This window comes from Dipodomys ordii, unplaced genomic scaffold (assembly GCF_000151885.1).
Source record: "Dipodomys ordii isolate 6190 unplaced genomic scaffold, Dord_2.0 Scaffold39, whole genome shotgun sequence".
Classification (NCBI taxonomy): Eukaryota; Metazoa; Chordata; class Mammalia; order Rodentia; family Heteromyidae; genus Dipodomys; species Dipodomys ordii.
In genome coordinates, this window is record NW_012267255.1 from 11,946,728 (window position 1) to 11,967,359 (window position 20,632).

General features: G+C 40.0%; 1 protein-coding gene across 2 annotated transcripts in view; it reads left to right on the forward strand.

Annotated features, from left to right (window-relative positions):
- Ccdc18 (coiled-coil domain containing 18) overlaps positions 1-20,632 on the forward strand; it is a 113,373-nt gene that overhangs the window by 82,299 nt on the left and 10,442 nt on the right. For both annotated transcript variants that reach the window (XM_013018350.1, XM_013018351.1), the window contains exons 18-26: positions 806-973; positions 3,371-3,513; positions 5,717-5,880; positions 6,776-6,989; positions 8,364-8,463; positions 9,320-9,436; positions 13,216-13,359; positions 15,285-15,488; positions 19,578-19,715. In XM_013018350.1, the coding sequence (XP_012873804.1) occupies positions 806-973; positions 3,371-3,513; positions 5,717-5,880; positions 6,776-6,989; positions 8,364-8,463; positions 9,320-9,436; positions 13,216-13,359; positions 15,285-15,488; positions 19,578-19,715 (1,392 nt within the window). The remainder of the gene's footprint in view (positions 1-805; positions 974-3,370; positions 3,514-5,716; positions 5,881-6,775; positions 6,990-8,363; positions 8,464-9,319; positions 9,437-13,215; positions 13,360-15,284; positions 15,489-19,577; positions 19,716-20,632) is intronic.

Genomic DNA, 20,632 nt, shown 5'->3' on the forward strand with positions numbered 1-20,632 from the left:
GTGCTCTACCACTTGAGTTATACTTCGACTTCCAGATTTTTGGTGATTAATTGGAGGTAAGAGTATCACACAGGTCAGGCACTTGTGACATGCCTGTAATCCTAGTTACTCAGTAGGCCAAGATCTGAGGATTGTGGTTCGAAGCCAGTACAGGTAGCAAAGACCATGAGACTTTTATTTCTAGTAAACTACTCAGAAAAAGCCAGGAGTGGGCCTGTGGGTCAAGTGGTAGAACGCTATTCTTTTTTTTTCTTTTCTTTATTTCTTTTTTTTGTTTGTTTGTTTTTTTGCTGGTTGTGGGCCCTGAACTCTGGGTCTGGGCACTGTCCCTCAGCTCTTCAGCTCAAGGCTAGCACTCTAACACTTGAGCCAGAGCGCCAATTCCAGCTTTTTCTGCTTATGTGGTGCTGAGGAATCAAACCTAGGGCTTCATGTGTGCAAGGCAAACACTCTACCACTGAGCCACCTTCCCAGCCCCAGAATGCTATTCTTAAGCAAAAGATACTCAGGGATAGCACTTAGGTCTTGAGTTCAAGCCCTAAGACCAACAAAAATAAAATAAAATAAATGTCATAGACGTTTCTGCCCAGTCTGGCTTTAAACCAAAATCCTCAGATCTCAGCCTTCTGAGCAGCTAGGATTCTAATATATTTCCACATCTGAAAAATGAGAGGTTTTTTTCATAAATACAGTTGTCACACAAGTAGACATTAATTATCTCCAGATAATTACCCAGAAGGCAGCATTTACATTTTACTGCTTGTTATTTCAAAAATGTCATTATAGTATTATGTGTATTTGTTAGGTATATTGTTTACAGAAAGAGCTAAAGATAAGGAATCACAGTCTTCAGGAGACTACTGAGCAAAACGTGATTCTACAACATACTCTTCAGCAACAACAGCAAATGTTACAGCAGGAGACAATTAGAAATGGAGAGTTAGAAGACATTCAGACTAAACTTGAAAAACAGGTATGTATAATTGGCTAAAGTTTTATTTATTTATTTATTGTCAATCTCGGGGCTTGAACTCTGGGCCTGGGAGCTGTCTATCAGCTCTTCAGCTCAAGACAAGTGCTCTACCACTTGAGCCACAGTGCCACTTTGGGCTTTTTCTGTTTATGTGGTGCTGAGGAATCAAACCCAGGGCCTCATGCATGTGAGGCAAGCACTCTACCACTAAGCCACCTTCCCAGCCCCTAAAGTTTTATTTATATAAAATAGAAAACTTTAATTAAGAGATTTTTGGTTAGTTGTATAAATGGCTGATTATAAATTTCACATTGCTCTAGAGTATTATTATAAAAATAGGTAAAGTCATGAGCCAGGCATTGGTGGCTCACACCTGTAATTCTAGCTACTCAGTTACTCATAGTTCAGAGCCAGCCTGGGCAGGAAAGTTTGTGAGACTTTATCTCTAAGTAACCACCATAAAACCAAAATTGGAGCCATGGCTCAGAGTACTAGAGGCTAGCATTGAGCCGAAAAGCTCAGGGACAGCTCCCAGGTCCTGAGTTTAAGCCCCAGGATTGGGGGAGGGGGACATACTTTCAAAACTTGAAAGTATGGGTAATCATGGCTTATAATTTGTACTTAGTTCTCCAATGAGAGGTTTTTAGGAGAAAGAGGATATTAAGGTAAAAAGCGAAGATTGACTTTGAGACCCCTTAAGTCATGTGTATGTTCATAGATAACATTAAGTGAGGGGCTGGGAAGATGGCTCAGTGGTAGAGCGCTTGCCTTGTGTGCCTGAGGCCCTGGGTTCGATTTCTCAGCACCACATAAACAAAAAGAAAAAAGCCGGAAGTGGTGCTGTGGCTCAAGTGGTGGAGTGCTAGCCTTGAGCTGAAGAGCTGAGGGACAGCGCTCAGGCCCCACGACCGGACCCAAAAAAAATTAAAAAAAAAAAAAAACATTAAGTGGCTGAAATTAACTAGAGAGAGAATATAGAATGAGAACTGAGAATGTTAACTTGGACAGACCCCTGAAAGATATGGTAAAAGGAACGATTGATGATCTATTGGAATCATGTCAAATAAAATTGGAAAAGTCCACCAATAAATTAGCAACTTGGAAGTTTTTCGTGATTTAATCACAGTTGATGTGGTAACTTGTTTGCTATGGGTTGAGGAATAAATGAGAAGTGAGAAAGTGAGAATATGTAGAAACTCAGAAGTTAGATTGAAGGAGTTGAAAGAAAAAGTGGTAGGTAGAGGTTTGTAGTAAAGCTTTTGGGGTTTGAGATGTTTTATTTTTTATTTATTTATTTCTTTAAATGCTATTGAAACAAACAGTATAAAGAGAGATTGGAGATGCAGGAGAGAGCAAAACTAGTCATTAGCGTTGAAGTTCCTGAGAAAAGTGGATTGGAATGAATCTAGAACTCTTACAGACATAGGATAAAGAATAACTCCTGTTTTGTCTGGCACTGATGGCTCACGCCTATAATCATAGCTACTCGGGAGGCTAAGATCTGAAGATTGTGATTCAAAGCCAGCTTGGTTAGGAGCCTGTATAACTCTTATCTCCAATTCACCAGCAAAAAAGAAGTGGAGCTGTGATTCAAAGTGACAGAGCACCAGCATTGAGAAAAATCGCTTAAGGACAATGCCTAGGCCCTGAGTTCAAGTCCTACAACCCATTTTTTTTAAAAGAATATCTCCTTTAGTAGAACAGAAGAATGGGAATGGATAGGAGCAAATGCACATGTTATTTTGTGGTTAGGTGAGAAACTCAGAGTCCAGTAACTGAATGAGCCAGTTATACAGAAAGGAACATAGATTACCACAAAAGAAAGGACATTTCATGTGAGGACAGTAAAAAGGACATCGTTTATATCATTTACTATTTATTATTCATTTTACCATTTCTTCCTCTGGTTCTTACACGTGCCAGGCAAGTGCCTATCACTGAACTGTATCTCCCTTGCTCAATTCTTACTTTAGTATTGCTTAGACTGGTCCCAAATGTGTGGGCTCAAGCAATCCTGCTCCTCAATCTCCCTAGTATCTAGGACTGTAGGTGGGCACCATTATGCCAGACTTGCTTTGATTTTTTTTTTTTTTTGTCAGTTGTGGGGCCTGAACTCTGGGCCTGGGTGCTGTCCCTCAGCTCTTCAGCTCAAGGCTGGCACCCTACCACTGGAGCCACAGCGCCACTTCTGGCTTTTCTACTTATGTGGTGCTGAGGTATCGAACCCAGGGCCTCATGCATGCAAGGCAAGCAGTCTACCACTGAGCCACCTTCCCAGCCCCTTGCTTTGATTTTTATAAAGCATCTTAAAACTAAGCAGTAGACTGATCTGCGTATTTATAAAAATATTTTTCTTGTGATTGAACTTAAAATGTTTACTGAACATTGCTTTAAAAGGTATCAAAACTAGAACAAGAGCTTCAAAAACAAAAGGAAGGTTCTTCTGAAAAGCTGAGAAAAATGGAAGAGAAATATGAAGCAGCTGCACGTGACGCAGATTTGAAAAGACAAAAAGTCATTGAGCTTACTGGTACTGCCAGGTAAAATGAGACTATGTTAGTTTAGTTTAGCTTTGCATTTTTATATCAGTTGTATCATAGTTTCTACATTAGACCTTGACTGGTAAAACATTTGCCTGAGGAAAAAAATTTTTAATAGTCTATGATCCTATAGCATTTTCATTTACATCTCTTTCATACCTCTCATGCCTTTTTTTTTGCTGTCTCTAAGCTTTTGTGCTGAAGGCTAGTACTCTACCACTTGAGCCTTAGTTCCCCTTCTGGCTTTTTTGTAGTTTAGTGGAGATAAGAGTCTCACAGAGGGGCTGGGAAGGTGGCTCAGTGGTAGAGCGCTTGCCTTGCATGCATGAGGCCCTGGGTTCGATTCCTCAGCACCACATAAGCAAAAAGAAAAAAGCCAGAAGTGACTCTGTGGCTCAAGTGGTAGAGCACTAGCCTTGAGCTGAAGAGCTGAGGGACAGTGCCCAGGCCCAGAGTTCAGCCCCCACAACTGGACCCCCCCAAAAAAATTGTAACAATGAGAGGTACAAGAGACTATGTTGAAAACGAACTTTACAACTTGGGAGCATGGAGAGGAGTTGGGGAGGTGGAGAGGGGAGGGATGGTAGGGGAAGAACAAAGGAGGAGGTAACAATGCTTGATAGGAAATGCACTCAATACCTTACTCATGTAACTATAACCCCTCTGTACAGTATTTCTACAATAAAAAATACAATTCTTTTTACAGTTCTTTTTAAAAACACCAAAAGAAAAGCCAAACAATACCATCCTACCACTTTTCATAGAGGATAGCTTTTATACCACCTGTTTTTTCAAAATTTCAACTCTCTGCTCTTTGCTTCTCTTCCACTGAAACTCCTTGCTCTCTTCTCTACTGGAAAAATGAAAATAATGACTTGCTTTCTGACCCATTCTGTTTTTGACTTCTAAACAAAAAAGACTTAAAAGAACACTTTTATTGTATGTATTAGCTCTAGAGGGAGATTTCATTGTGACATTTCAGTATATGTTTACAATGTATCTTTTGGGGGGGTATCCATTGTGGGGCTTGAACTCTGGGATTGAGCGCTGTCCCTGCACTCTTCAGCTCAAGGCTAGTGCTCTACCACTTGAGATACAGCACCACTTATAGTTTTCTAGTGGTTTATTGGAGATAAGAGTCTAAAGGACTTTCCTGCCCAGGCTGGCTTTGAACCATGATCCTCAGATCTCAGCCTCCTGAGTAGCTGGGATTATAGGCATGAGCCTCTGGTGCCCGGCCACAATGTATCTTAATTGGATTCATTACCTCTAAACAATTTCCACAGCTTTCATTGTTCTAGTTTCATACATAAAGTATATTAGCCATATTCAACTCTTCTTGGTTATAACTAGGAAGGCTGTTTATTATAATGAGGAAGGCTAAGCTCTAAAATGAAGGAAAACTCATAAAATGATTAAACTTCATAAGAAGTTACCACCTGGCTTCAAAAAAATCTTACCTAAAGGATGTTCTCTTTTTCTGCTGTTACTTTTTTTCTTCTGAAGCTGTAATTTATTAAAATTTTTCATCACTGAAAGTGGCTCCTGCCTGTAATCCTCGTTGCTCAGGAGGCTGAGATCTGAGTATCCTGGTTCAAAGCCAGCCCAGGCTGTAAAGCCATGAGACATCTTCTGTTGACCTCAGAAAACCAGAACTAGTGCTGTGGTTCAAAACAGTAGATTGTTAGCCTTGAGCAAAAAAGATCAGGGACAGTGCCCACACCCTGAGCTCTAGCCCCACTGACAAAAAGAAACAAAAACTTATTCTCCTGAAGTATTGAAGTTAAAATATACCTATATATACCCTCTTGGATCTGATTTGAGTTAAAATAGTTTTTAGATAGAAAATAGGTACCAGTGGCTCACACCTATAATCCTAGCTACTTAAGAAGCTGAGATCTGAGTATCAAGATTTGAAGCTAGCCCAGGCAAAAAAAAAAGTCTATGAGACTCTTATCTCTAATTAACCACCAAAAAGTCAGAAGTGGAGCTATGGCTCAAGGGATAAAATGCTAGCCTTGACCAAAAAGCTCTGGGACAATGTCCAGACCACGAGTTCAAGCCCATGCTGGCACAAATACATATATTGATTTAAGATTCTAACTATACATTTTGTACCCCCATAAGTTACAGACTTTGTCTAGTCAGACAAGTTAGTTTTTAAATTTCCATGTTATTTATCCTATTGTTTGTTTTTAATTAGACAAGTAAAACTAGAGATGGATCAATACAAAGAAGAGCTATGTAAAATGGAAAAAGAAACAATGCACCTGAAACGAGATGGAGAAAACAAAGCAATACATCTTTCTCAATTAGATATGCTGTTAGATCAGACAAAAACAGAGCTGGAAAAGAAAACAAATACTGGTAAGCACCTGTTAGCTGAGTTTACCTTCCTGTGTATTTGTGTTTAAGAAGTAGAGTGGTAGCTCATGCCTGTAATCCTAGCTACTCAGGAGGCTGAGATCTGAGGATTATGGTTCAAAGCCATCTCGGGCAGGAAACTCCTTGAGACTCTTATCTCCAATAAACCACTCAGAAAACTAGAAGTGACACTGTGACTCAAATGGTAGAGCGCTGGCCTTGAGCTGAAGAGCTGAGGGACAGCATTCAGGCTCAGAGTTTAAGCCCCACGGCCGACAAAAAAAAGAAAAAGAATTTGAGGTAATCAGGCAGGAAGGCACAAGGAATGTTAACTTTAATCTTAACTTTTGGGGGCTGGAAAGGTGGCTCAGTGGTAGAGTGCTTGCCTTGCATGCGTGAGGCCCTGGGTTCGATTTCCTCAGCACCACATAGTAGAAAAAACCAGAAGTGGTACTATGGCTCAAGTGGTAGAGTTCTAGCTAGAGTTGAAGAGCTGAGGAACAGCTCCCAGGCCCAGAGTTCAGGCCCCTTGACTGACAAAAACAAAATAAAAGTTCTTTTTTTGGGTTTGGAAGGTGGCTCAGTGGTAGAGCACTTGCCTTGCATGCATGAGGCCCTGGGTTCCATTCCTCAGCACTACATAAGCAAAAGGAAAAAAGCCGGAAGTGGCGCTGTGGCTAGCCTTGAGTTGAAGAGCTGATGGACAGCTCCCAGGCCGAGTTCAGGCCCCATGACTGGACCCAAAAAAAAAGGTTCTTTTTTGTTATGGGACATTTTACATTGCCCTTTTTTCCATATTTATTATTAGCATCAACAAGTTACAAGGGAGTTTATTTTGAAAAGTCTTAATGACTAATGGTTTATATATAATTCTAAATTTATTCTTTCCTCTTAATAGTGAAAGAGTTAGAAAAGTTACAACATCACACTGAAACTGAACTAACAGAAACCGTGCAGAAACGGGAAGCATTGGAGAATGAACTACACAATGCTCATGGAGAATTAAAAAGTACTCTAAGACAACTGCAGGAATTGAGAGATGTACTGCAGAAGGCTCAGTTATCACTGGAGGAAAAATATACTACTATAAAGGATCTTACCGCTGAACTTAGGTAAGCTAAATAATACAAAATGATTTCACAATTACAGGTATCTGTTTTCTTTGTTACTGTGAATCCTTGGCTCATATAGTAACGTTTGTTAACTTCTACATGTCCATACTTCTTAGTTGCTCACTGTGGCTCATTCTAGTTTTTCCATCCCATGTTCCATCTAACTGAGTCAGCTATTACTATTGGTTAATAATTCTACCTTCAGTCTTTTGACCATTTTACCCTGATCTAAAAAAATGAAAAAAGGGGCTGGGAATGTGGCTTAGTGGTAGAGTGTTTGCCTAGCATGTTTGAAGCCCTGGTTTCAATTCCTTAGTATCACATAAACAGAAAAAGCCGGAAGTGGCACTTTGGCTCAAGTGGTAGAGTGCTAGTCTTGAGCAACAGAGCTCAGGGATAGCACCCAGCCCCCAAGTTCAAGTCCCATGACCAATAAAAAACACAAAAAAACAAGTATGTAAGCTCTTTATCCTAGAATATGAAGCCCCACATGGTCAGATTCCTACTTTACTGATCTCATTTCTTACATTCTCCTGAATGGTATGAAACTCATTGAATTTCTTCCTGCCTTAGGATTTTTGCATGAGCTGTTCTTATGCCTGAAATGAGGATTCTAATAGCAGATTCTTCTTGCCCTTCACGTTACCTCAGAGGAGCCTTTCCAAATTGTTTCTAAGGAAACTACCCTATCCTATCTCATCACCCTTTCCATGTTCTAACATAGTACTGAGAATTAGATATTTTTTGCTTAATTGTTTATTATTTAAAGTCTGTCTTTCCTCTCAGACTTATTAAAATGTAACTTCTTAATAAAGGATATTTACTTGTTTATTATTAAATTCTCAGTACTTGTAACCTTGGAGTATAGAAAACATCTAGTAAATATTTGCTAAGCTATTATTAATGGTACATGAAAGAAATCAACCAGTTTATTTATTTATTTATTTATTTTTTGATCTGGTCGTGGGGCCTGAACTCTGGGCCTGGGCACTATCCTTCAGCTCTTCAGCTCAAGGCTAGCGTTCTACCACTTGAGCCACAGCACCACTTCCGGCTTTTTTCTTCTTGCTTATGTGGTGCTGAGGAATCGAACCCAGGACCTCATGCATGCAAGGCAAGCGCTCTACCACTGAGCCACCTTCCCAGCCCCCATGAAATCAACCAGTTTAAATGGCCAATAATAGTACAGTTTAATTTTTTTATGTCAGTCACTTTTTGCATATATTGTATCTTTGAGTCCTTTGAATTTGAGGTAACTATGTACATTTTACAACATTTAATTTATTGGAAAAGTAATGTCATTTTTTATAAGTGTTCTGAATACTAGTATTATTCCCATTTGCTTTGATCTTTTTTTTCTTTAATAAATTGCAGAGCATGCAAGATGGAGCTTGAAGACAAAAAGCAAGAAGTCCTTGAAATGGATCAGGCCCTTAAGGAAAGAAATTGGGAGCTAAAGCAAAGAGCAGCTCAGGTTGGTTGTCTTAATTATATTTTATTGACATTTTCTGTTAATACATAATCACACAAGCTTTCAGAAGTCACTGATATTTGGTAAAATGGGCAATTTTTAGCTTATTTCTTTTTTTCTTTTTCTTTTTTTTTGTCAGTCTTGGGGCCTGAACTCTGGGCCTGGGCACTGTCCCTCAGCTCTTCAGCTCAAGGATAGCACTCTACCACTTGAGCCACAGTGCCACTTCCAGCTTTTTCTGTTTACGTGGTACTGAAGAATCAAACCCAGGGCCTCATGCATGCAAAGCAAGCACTCTACCACTGAGCCACCTTCCCAGCCCCTGAGTATTTTCCTTATTGAAAAAAAAAAACAATTTATTTGAGATTAGTTAACCTTATAGTTATATCACTAAAGAAAATTATAAATCATATTCTTTTTTTTTTTTTTTTTTGGTCCGGTCGTGGGGCCTGAACTCTGGGCCTGGGCGCTGTCCCTCAACTCTTCAGCTCAAGGCTAGTGCTCTACCACTTGAACCACAGCACCACTTCCGGCTTTTATCTTTTTGTTTATGTGGTGCTGAGGAATCAAACCCAGGGCCTCATGCATGCAAGGCAAGCACTCTACCACTGAGCCACCTCCCCAGCCCTGTCCCTCAGCTCTTCAGCTCAAGGCTAGAGCTCTACCACTTGAGCCACAGTGCCACTTCCAGCTTTTTTCTGTTTGCTTATGTGGTGCTGAGGAATCGAACCCAGGGCCTCGAGCATTCAAGGCAAGCGTTCTACCACTGAGCCACCTTCCCAGCCCTCTAAATCATATTCTAACCATGCAACTTTTTACATTAGAATAAAATTGAACAATTCATTACTTTTATTTTTAGGTTACTCATTTGGATATGACTATTCGTGAACACAGAGGAGAAATGGAACAAAAAATAATAAAATTAGAGGGTACTCTGGAAAAATCAGAATTAGAACTTAAAGAGTGCAACAAACAGGTAATTATTTTTAAATTACATGTTAAATTGTTTAAGCAGACCATGAGTTATAACTCATGCCTGTATTCCTAACTACTTGAGAGGTGGAGATCAGGAGGATACTGTTCAAGGACATACTGGGTAAATTTTCAAGAGACCTCATCTCAGCCAATAAAAAGCAGAGTGCAGGGGCTAAGAATGTGGTTTAGTGGTAGAATGCTTGCCTAGCATTCATGAAGCCCTGGATTCGATTCCTCAGTACCACAGTAAACAGGAAAAGCTGGAAGTGGAGCTGTGGCTCAAGTGGTAAAGTACAAGCCTTGAGCAAAAGAAGCTCAAGGACAGTGCCCAGACCCTGAGTTCAAGCCCCAGAACTGGGAAAAAAAAAAACAAAACAAAACACAAAAAAAAACAGGGTGTAGTGATGTGTACATCTCATCTCACTCAGAAGCATAATTAAAAGGATTGAGCCCAGACTGGCACAGGCAACACATGAGACTTTGTTAAAATGTAATGAGCGGGGGCTGGGGAGGTGGCTCAGTGGTAGAGCGCTTGCCTTGCATGCTCGAGGCCCTGGGTTCGATTCCTCAGCACCACATAAGCAAAAAGAAAAAAGCCGGAAGTGGCGCTGTGGCTCATGTGGTAGAGTGCTAGTCTTGAGCTGAAGAGCTGAGGGACAGTGCCCAAGCCCAGAGTTCAGGCCCCATGACCGGACCCAAAATAAATAAATAAATAAAAAATAAATAATATGTAATGAGGTGGGCATGAGGTGGCTCATGCCTGTAATCTTAGCTACATAGGAGGCTGAAATCTCAGGATCACAGTTCAAAGCTAGCCTGGGCAGGGAAGTCCAGGAGACTTTTTTTTTTTTTTGGTCGGTTGTGGGGCCTGAACTCTGAGCCTTGGCGTTGCCCCTCAGCTCTTCAGCTCAAGGCTGAGCACTAGCTCTACCACTGAGCCACAGTGCCACTTCTGGTTTTCTGAGTGGTTTATTGGAGATAAGAGTCTCATAGACTTTCCTGCCTGGGCTGACTTTGAACGGTGATCCTCAGATCTCAGCCTCCTGAGTAGATAGGATTACAGGCGTTAGCCACCATTGCCTGGCTAGTTCAGGAGACTCTTATCTCCAATTAACCACCAGAAAACTAGAAATGGTACTCTGGCTCAACTGGTAGAGCACTAGTCTTGAGCTGAAGAGCTCAGGGATAGCACCCAGGCACAGAGTTCAAGCCCCATGACCGACCAAAAAAAAGAAAGAGCCAGAGACAGTGCCCAGACCCCAAGTTCAAGCTCCACAGCTGACACATACACACAAAAAGTTGGGGTTGGCAGTTTAGCTCAATGGAAAAGTACTTGCCTGGCAAGTGTGAGGCCTTGAGTTTAGTCCTCAGGACTACAAATAATAATAGTAATAATAAAAGCAAAAAAGGCTGGGGGTGTGGCTCAAGTGGTTACAGCACCTAACAAGTACCACACCCTGAGTTCCTACCCCAGTACTGAAAAACTAAATATTGTTTGCAAAGTAAGTTCATAATTGTACATACCTATTCACATAGTATTTTTTCTTTGGTTTAGTTTGGTTTGGTTAGTTGTTCTAATGGTATTAGGGCTTGAACTCAGAGTCTTGGGCCCTTTGCTCAGCTTTTTTAACTCATTGCTGGTACTCTACCACTTGAATCACACCTCCAGTAGAGCTTTGTGGCTGGTTAGAGAGAGTCTCAAGGGCTTTCCTTTGGGAGCTGGCTTTGAACCTCAATCCTCAGATCTCAGAGTCCTGCAAATGCTGGCTGTTCTTGAGTTTAGATTTCACTGTTTGCAAGGCTAATCTTCAACTCCTATTTTCAAGTCATATTCAAGCTTCCTAAGTAACTGGGACTACACTCCTGTGCTTGGCTATGATATGTATGTATGTATGTATGTATGCATGTGTTTATTTTTGTGCTAGTAGTGGGGCTTGAACTCAGGGCTTGGGCACTGTCTAGCTTTTTCACTCAAGTCTGGCAATCTGCCACTTGAGCCACAATTCTATTTCTGGGTTTTTGTTGGTTAATTGTATATGAATCACAGGGACTTTTCCTCTTCTGGCTTCAAATCATGATTATCAGACTTTAGCCTCCTGAGTAGCTAGGATTACAGGCATGAGCCACTAGTGCCCAGCTATGATGTCTTTTGTTTATAGAGTACATGTGCTTAAAAAAACAAAAACAGGGCTGGGAAGGTGGCTCAGTGGTAAGAGTGCTTGCCTTGCATGCATGAGGCCCTGGGTTCAATTCCTCAGCACCACATAAACAGAAAAAGGTGGAAGTGGCACTGTGGCTTAAGTGGTAGAGCTCTAGCCTTGAGCTAAAGAGCTGAGGGACAGCGTTCAGGCCCAGAGTTCAAGTCCCACAACCGACCAAAAAAAAAACAAAAACAAAAAAATTACAAGCCTGGTGCTGATAGCTTATGCCTGTAATCCTAACTACTCAGGAGGCTGAGATCTGAGGATTGAAGTTTATAGCTAGCCCTAGCAGGAAAGTCTGTGAGACTCTTACCTCTAATTAACCACAAGAAAACCGAAAGTGGTGCTTGGCTCAATAGTGCTAGCCTTGAGCAAAAGAGGTCAGGGATAGTGCCAGGTCCCAGGCTCAAGCCTCATGACCAACAACACCAAGAATAAAAACATTACATAGGGGCTGATGGTATAATGTCAACCTGTGAGCAAAAGACCCAGACCTAAGGTTCAAGTCTGGTCCCAGAAGAAGAAAATACAACCATCATAGTACTGAACATTTATTTTTCTCCTCTTAATATTTTGATAAAAAATTTTCTTATATATTGACTTCATTTTCTTATAATATGTACATAGCTGAATATTTATCTAATGCAATTGAATATTTATGATGTATTGATGGAAGGATTTACAAGTGATTATAGTGTTCACTTCTGAGGAAAGAACAAAGTAGGAAGGACACTTTTTTTTTTGTCAGCCATGGAGCTTGAACTCTGGGCCTGGGCACTATCCCTCAGCTCTTTAGCTCAAAGCTAGTCCTCTACCACTTAAGCCACAGCACCACTTCAGTTTTCTGGTAGTTAATTGGCAATAAGAGTCTCAAGACTTTCCTGACTGGGCTGGCTTTGAACCGTGATCCTCAGATCTCAGACTTCTGAGTAGCTAGGATTACAGGTGTGAGACACTGATACCCAGCCCTATAACATTTCTTTTGGTGAGATTTTTCTCATGCTAATTGTTATTGAGATCTTGATCTTTATCTTTTTTTTATGTCAATGTGGGGCTTGAACTCAGAGCCTGGACATTCTGCTCAAGCTAGCTCTTTACCACTTGAGCCACAGCACCACTTCTGGTTTTTGACTGTTTAATTGGAGATAAGAGCCTCATGGGGACTTTTCTGCCCAGGCTGTCTTCAAACCGTGATCCTCAGATCTCAGCTTCCTGAGTAGCTAGGATTAAAGGTGTAAGCCACCAGTGCCCTGTAGTATATTTTAAGTACACTCAAGTGTACATATAAGCATTTTATTAAACAAGAATTCTCAAGCTTAGTTTCAAATTATAGTTGTCTTAATAAAAATGAATGTTTACTCATTTTTATTTTATTTTGAGATAAGGTCTTGCTATATAGCCCAAATTAGTCTTGAACTCAGGACCTTTCTGTCTCTGCCTCTTGAGTGCTGAGATTAGACATGTGTACCACCCCACTCAGACTGCTTTTGGATATTTTTGAATAGGAGCTTTTAAAGTTTGACTTAAAACAGCTATGCTCATTTAATCTATTAATAATGTCCTTCTCCTTAAAATTTAGATAGAAAATTTAAATGAAAAATTGCAAAATGCAAAAGAACAGCTTCGAGAAAAAGAGTTTGTGATACTACAAAATGAGCAAGAGATAAGTCAACTGAAAAAGGAAAGTGAAAGAACACAGCAAAGGATGAAAGAAATGGAAAATGTAAGCAAGTTATTTTCCAGCAAAAAAATGGTATTCTACAAGATTTAAATGAATAGTGGCTTAATCTGTTTAGCTTTAATATACAGCAACTGTGCTATAGTATTTCTAAGCTACTTATTTGTGCTAGATGCTATTCATTTCTTTGACCTTTAAACTATATTATGATAGTTTAGGACAATGTCTTATTTATCTTTGTATTCCTTTTGGCATGTTATGTATCACACAATAAATCACAGTAATATATTTGTATGGTCAATAAATATTAAGAATCTACTGTGCTATAGAGTTGAAGATGCAGGTATTAATAAGATACAATCTTTTGTCCCCAAGGAACTCAAGCTACAAAATAGTTTAACAAATAATCATTGTCAGTTGTTGAGTCCAACTATCTTAACCTTACCAGAGGAATTTTGGTGAGCCTATTTAACCCACTTACCTTTTTAACAAGTAAATTAGTGTCTGTACACTCTAATGGATATAATTTTTTGTGTATGATATTTCCACTTGCTAGGCAAATGCTCTACTGCTTGAAGCATGCCTCCATCCCTACTTCTTTCCTTTGTGGGCTGGTACTGGGGCTTGAACTGAGGGCCTCATGCCATTTAAGTGTTGTCTACTCAAGGCTAGCACTCTACCACTTTTTGCTCCTTAATTGGAAATTAGAATCTCACAGATTCATCTTCTTTGGCTGGTTTCAGGCCTCAAGCAACATTTTTTTTTTAAATTTTTAATTTTGTCGGTCATGGGGCTTGAACTCTGGGCTTGGGCACCGTCCCTGCATTCTTCAGCTCAAGGCGAGTGCTCTTCCACTTGAGCCACAGCAATACTTCCGGTTTTAGTGGTGTATTGGAGGTAAGAGTCTCACAGACTTTGCTACCCGGACTGGCTGTGAACCGTGATCCTCAGATCTCAGCCTCCTGAGTAGCTAGGATTTCAGGCGTGAGCCACCGGCACCCGGCTATGCAACATTTTTAACAACGTTGTACATGACACAATTTCATGGTATCGAATTTTCTACTTGTGTCATATTGGTATTCAAAAAGTTTCTTATTTTTTGGAATATTTCAGAGTTTGGATTTTCAGATTAGGAATGCTCAACGTATTCCTTGCTAGAGACTTAGCCTATTTTTGCTCTTTGTACTATTGTATATTCTCTCATAAATGTTACATCCTTAATGTTAAAGAATGATAATTGTATATATTAAAGTCATGCAACATATATCAATAAGAGCTCTGACCAGGCATGATGGGTAATGCCTATTCTCCCAGCTACTTTGGAGGCTGAGGCAGGGCAATCACACTTTTAAGGCCAGCCTGAAAAACTTAGGGTGAACCTATCTTACAATAAATTGTTTTTAAAAAATTCTTATTATGTTGCTCAATGGCATAAGCCCTGAGTTCAAATCACACTATTGAAAAAAAAAGTTTAAGATTTATTGTAGATTTCTATATGGGGCGATGTTTTTGGAGTTTGAACTCTGGCTCTCACACATTTTTATATATTTTTTACCTTTTTTTTTTTTTGGTCCGGTCATGGGGCCTAAACTCTGGGCCTGGGCGCTGTCCCTCAGCTCTTCAGCTCAAGACTAGCACTCTACCACTTGAGCCACAGCGCCACTTCCGGCTTTTTTTCTTTTTGCTTATGTGGTGCTGAGGAATTGAACACAGGGCCTCAGGCATGCAAGGCAAGTGCTCTACCACTGAACCATCTTCCCAGCCCCTTTTTTTTTTTTTTTACCATTTTTTTAAAAAGGGTGTTTTTCCCTCAATATCAATTTCACAGTGGATGAAACTTATTATATGTTAAATTTTATAGGCATTTAGTTAGAAGGGAAAAATTCACTTATTGAAAAAAATTAGAAGGAGGCATAGGTTATAAATGTTTATATCAGCTTTGAGACCTACAAAGATCTTGTGTTTTTCAGGTTATAAAAGAGCAAGAACAGTACATTGCCACTCAATACAAGGAGGCTATAGATTTGGGGCAAGAATTGAGGCTAACACAGGAGCAGGTGCAGAACTCTCATACAGAATTGATGGAGGCTCGCTGTCAACAAGTCCAAGCACAGAGAGAAATAGAAAGGCTTTCTACAGAACTGGAGGACATAAAGCAGCTCTCTAAAGAGAAAGTAATACCTGTTCTAAATTATTTTGTATTTCTGACAAATCCTTAAAATTTTTAGACTCTTTAGAACTGTATTATTTACTTTTTGTGAAAATGAACTGTGTATTGCACAACAATGAATATACTTAATGCCACCAAAATATGCACTTATAAACATTTAAAACAGACTGGGTACTGGTGGTTCACACCTATAATCCTAGCTACTTTGGAGGCTGAAATCTGAGAATCACAGTTTGAAGCCAGCCTGAACACAAAAGTCTGTGAGATTCTTATCTCCAAATTAATCACCCAAAAATCCAGAAGTGGAGCTATGACTCAAGTAGTAAAGTGCTAGCCTTGAGCAAAAGAAGCTCAAGGACTGCGCCCAGGCCCTGAGTTTAAGCCCCAAGACCAGCACCAAAACATTAAAATGGTAGTATGGTCTGGAGGTGGGTTCCTGTAACTCCACCATTCGGGACACTCAAGTAGGTATATCATGAGTTCAGTGCTAGTGTGGACTCTACATAGTATGATACTATTTCAAAAAAAAAAACAAAAAAACAAAAAACAAAACATGCTGAGAACCCATGGCTTAGCTACTCAGTAGGCTGAGACCTGGGGGAATTAGAAGTTGAAGCCAGCCCAAGCAGAAAAGTCCTCAAGATTCCAGGTCCAAAATAACTCACAAAGGGCTGGGATGTAGCTCAGTGGCCTATCAAGTGCAATATCCTCCGTTTGTTCTCCAGTACCAAAAAAGAAAAGACAAAAAAAAAACAAAAAGTAGTCAAAATATCAAAAAGCTGGACTGAAAGTGTGGGTTAAGTAGTAGAGTGTCAGCAAAAACTGAACATGAGTGAGGCCCTGAGTTAAACCCTATTACAGAAAAGTGGGAGCAAGGTCTGGGAAGGTGGCTCAGTGGTAGAATGCTTGCCTTGCATGCCTGAGGCCCTGGGTTCCATTCCTCAGCACCACATAAACAAAAAGAAAAAAGCTGGAAGTGGTACTGTGGCTCAAGTGGTTGAGTGCTAGCCTTGAGCTGAAGAGCTGAGGGACAGTGCCCGGGCCCAGAGTTCAGGCTCCACAACCGGACCCCCCCCAAAAAAAAAGAAAAGTGGGAGCAAAATGGTTCTCAAAAGGTAAATTTTGTTGTATGTACATGTTACCACAATTCACAATTTTTTTTTTTTGGCCAGTCATGGGGCTTCAACTCTGGGCCTGCGTGCTGCCCTGAGCTCTTCAGCTCAAGGCTAGCTAATGCTTTACCACTTGAGCCACAGCACCACTTCTGGCTTTTTCTGTTTATGTGGTACTGAGGAATTGAACCCAGGGCTTCATGCATGCAAGCACTCTACCACTAAGCCACATTCCCAGTCCCTGTCTATGTTTTTATATGAGCCAAACTTTGATTCTTTTGGTATGTCAAAAAGAATGTTTGCATTTTTTTTGAGAATACATTTTTTTGAGAATTTATAGTGTGTTTTACATAAACCACATTCATTCCATGATGACTTAATATTATTTAGTGTCTTTAGAGGAAGAACTAAAAGAAAATTTAAAATCAGTATAACTTTTTTGTTGTTGTTGTTTATTGGTTTGTGTTTGTTTTTGTTTTTTGTCCGTCATAGGGCTTGAACTCTGGGCCTGGGCACTGTCTCTGAGCTCTTCAGCTCAAGGCTAGTGCTCTACCACTGGAGCCACAGCGCCACTTCTGGTTTTCTGGTTATTAGAAATAAGAGTCTCATGGACTTACCTGCCTGGGCTGGCTTTGAACCTTGATCCTCAGATCTCAGCCTACTGAATAGCTAGAATAACAGGTGTGAGCCACCGACATCCGGCCTAACATGTTACTTTTTTATACGTTTCTCACAGTATTTTACAGACATCTTGTCTGCTTCTAATTAGTTAACAAATACTTATGACTCACTCATTGATTTTTTTTTTCAAAAAAATACAACTTACCTGGTACTGGTGGCTCATACCTGTAATCCTAACTACTTGTGAGGCTGAGATCTAAGGATCAAGGTTCAAAATCATCCCAGCAGGAAAATCTATGAGACTTTTTTTTCTATGAGACTTTTTTTTTTTTTTTTGTCAGTTATGGGGCTTGAACTCTGGGCCGAGGTACTGTCCCTCAGCTCTTCAGCTCAAGGCAAGCACTCTACCACTTGAGCCACAGCACCACTTCCGGTTTTCTAGTTGTTTATTGGAGATAAGAGTCTCATGGACTTTCCTGCCTGGGCTAGCTTTGAATGGTGATCCTCATATCTCAGCCTCCTGAGTAGCTAGGATTACAGGCATGAGCCACTGGCACCCAGCTTTCTATGAGACTCTCATCTCCAATTAATCATTGAAAACTGGCAGGGGAACTATGGCTCAATGGTAGAGTGCTAGCCTTGAGCAAAGGAGCTCAGGGACAGCAACAGGCCCTGAGTTCAAGCTCCATGACCAACAACAAAAAAAGAGCACCATTCAACTTGATTTTCACATTAAAACTTTCCATGTGCAGGCTTCTTTCTTTTTTGGGGGGTTGGGGAGTCCAGTCATGGGGCCTGAACTCTGGGCCTGCATGCTGTCCCTCACCTCTTCAGCTCAAGACTAGCGCTCTACCACTTGAGCCACAGCGCCACTTCCAGCTTCTTTCTTTTTTTGCTTATGTGGTGCTGAGGAATTGAACCCAGGGCCTCAGGCATGCAAGGCAAGCACTCTACCACTGAGCCACCTTCCCAGCCCCATCAGGCTTATTTCTTTAGCATTTGTCTTACAGTAATTCTCATCATCCATGACAAATATGTTTCAAAGACCTCTAGTGGATGCCCAAAATAATTCTTTTTTTTATTTTATTTTATTTTATTTGTGAAGATACTGTACAGAGGGGTTACAATTACATGGGCAGGATAATGCGTACATTTCTTACCAAGCCAAAATAATTCTGAAGCGTATGTACATAGCACTTCACAGTTTTATCACTTGCCAGCATCATTACTCTAGTAACTTGAGGTCCATCATTAAATAAAACAAGGACTACTTGAACACAGACATGACAGTAGCTTAATAACCATCATGACTAGTGATAAAACAGGCAGGTAGCATATGGATTGTAGATATACTGAACAAGAGAATGATTCTTGTCCTGGGCTAAATGGAGCAGGACAGCATGAGATTTCATCATGCTACTCAGAACAGTGTATGAATTAATAAAATTTAGGCCTAGGAGTATGGCTTAAATAAAAGAGCTTAACAAGTGTGAAACTATTAGTTCAAATCTTAGAACTGCTAAAAATAAATAAATAAAACTTACAACTTAAAAGGACAAGAAAGTAAAAAATTAGCCAGACGCTGGTGGCTCATGTCTGTAATACTAGCTACTTATGAGGCTGTAAGATCTGAGGATCACAGTTCAAAGCCAGTCTGGTCAGGAAAGTCCATTAGACTCTCATCTCCAATTAACCACCATAAAAGTAAAGTGGAACTGTGGTTCAAAGTGATAGAGCTGAGCCTTGAACAAAAAGGGCTCAGGGACAATGCCCAGGCCCTGAGTTCAAGCCCCAAGACTGACAAAAAACAAAACAAAAAAAACCTTACAAACTGATTATTTCTGTAATTTTCACTAATTATTTTTGAACTATTGTTGACTGCAAGTTACTGAAAATGCAGAAAACAAAATCATAGAAAGTAAACCTCTTTCACTTAAGGAGAGACTACTAATATAATTAAATTATGTAAGTATAGCTTGCATAAACTAACAAATATATTTGAATAAAAACTACAACTCATTCTTGATAAGCAAGCAGTGGATCTGATCAGCAAAAATACATATGAGCAGGGTATTAATCTGCCAAAATCAAGATGATTATCTGCTAGAGTTCAGCATCCTATGGTTCTTTGTTTCACAGAAATCTTTGGTTAGTGATCTTAGGATAGCAAACAATATACTAATACTTCCTTATCAGTTGTCTCTGAAATATGTAGACTTTAAAGTGGGCCATTTAATATGTTAACTTATAATATGATTTGCATAAAAGATTACTTGACTTTTTGTTAATGTACTAGATTGGTTTAGGCACAGTTATTAATAAACAGTTTGTATAGACTGCTAAATGTGTGGTTTTTTTAGGAAGCTCATGGAAATCATTTAGCAGAAGAATTGGGGGCATCTCAAGTACGTGAAGCTCATTTAGAAGCAAGAATGCAAGCAGAAATCAAGAAGTTGTCAGCAGAAGTAGAATCTCTCAAAGAAGCTTATCACATGGAGGTAAATAAAAATTTAATAATAAGCCCATCAAGACAAAAGTATGAGTCTAGTTCATAAGCGTCCATTATAGAATGGCATATTGTGACATTCATTTTGCTAGTTAAATATACTGCTTTCTGTTAATATCCAGTGGGCTTATATGCTATAGAGTTAAGAGCTTTTAAGTTCTAAGCCAAGCCTGGGTTCAAATCCGGGCTCATAACCAATCACTTATATATGACCTTGGACAAGTTACCTAACCTGTCTAAGATAGACATAACAGTGTTTGTCTTTCAGGATTATTGTGAGAAATAATTAATTCATGTAAAGGTCTTAGACTAGAACCTGACTCATCATCATCAACTCTAAAAAATAATCTGGAAGCCAGGTGCTGGTGGCTCATACCCGTAATCTTAGCTACTCAGGAGGCTGAGATCTGAGGATTGCGGTTCAAAGCCACCCCAGGCAGGAAATCCATGAGACTCTTTCCAATTAACCACCCCAAAACTGGAAGTAGAGCTGTGGCTCTAAATAGCAGAGTGCTAGCCTTAAGCAAAAAAGCACTGAATTCAAGCCCTTCAACTAGAAAGAACAAACAAACCACAAAACACAGAAAACTAGAAGCCAAGTGCTAGTGGCTCACATCTGTAACCATGATAGAAAGGAAACAAAACAAAACAATGGAGATTTTTGTATGGTGTGAATACTTAAAATCCCAGCGACTAAGGAGGTAGAAAAAAGGAAGATTACAGTTTAAGGCCATCCTAGGGGAGAACATTAGAATCTATACCTCAAAAAAACAATCTGGCAGGGCTGGGAAGGTGGCTCAGTGGTAGAGCGCTTGCCCTGTATGCATGAGGCCCTGGGTTCGATTCCTCAGCACCACATAAGCAAAAAGAAAAAAGCCGGAAGTGGCGCTGTGGCTCAAGTGGTAGAGC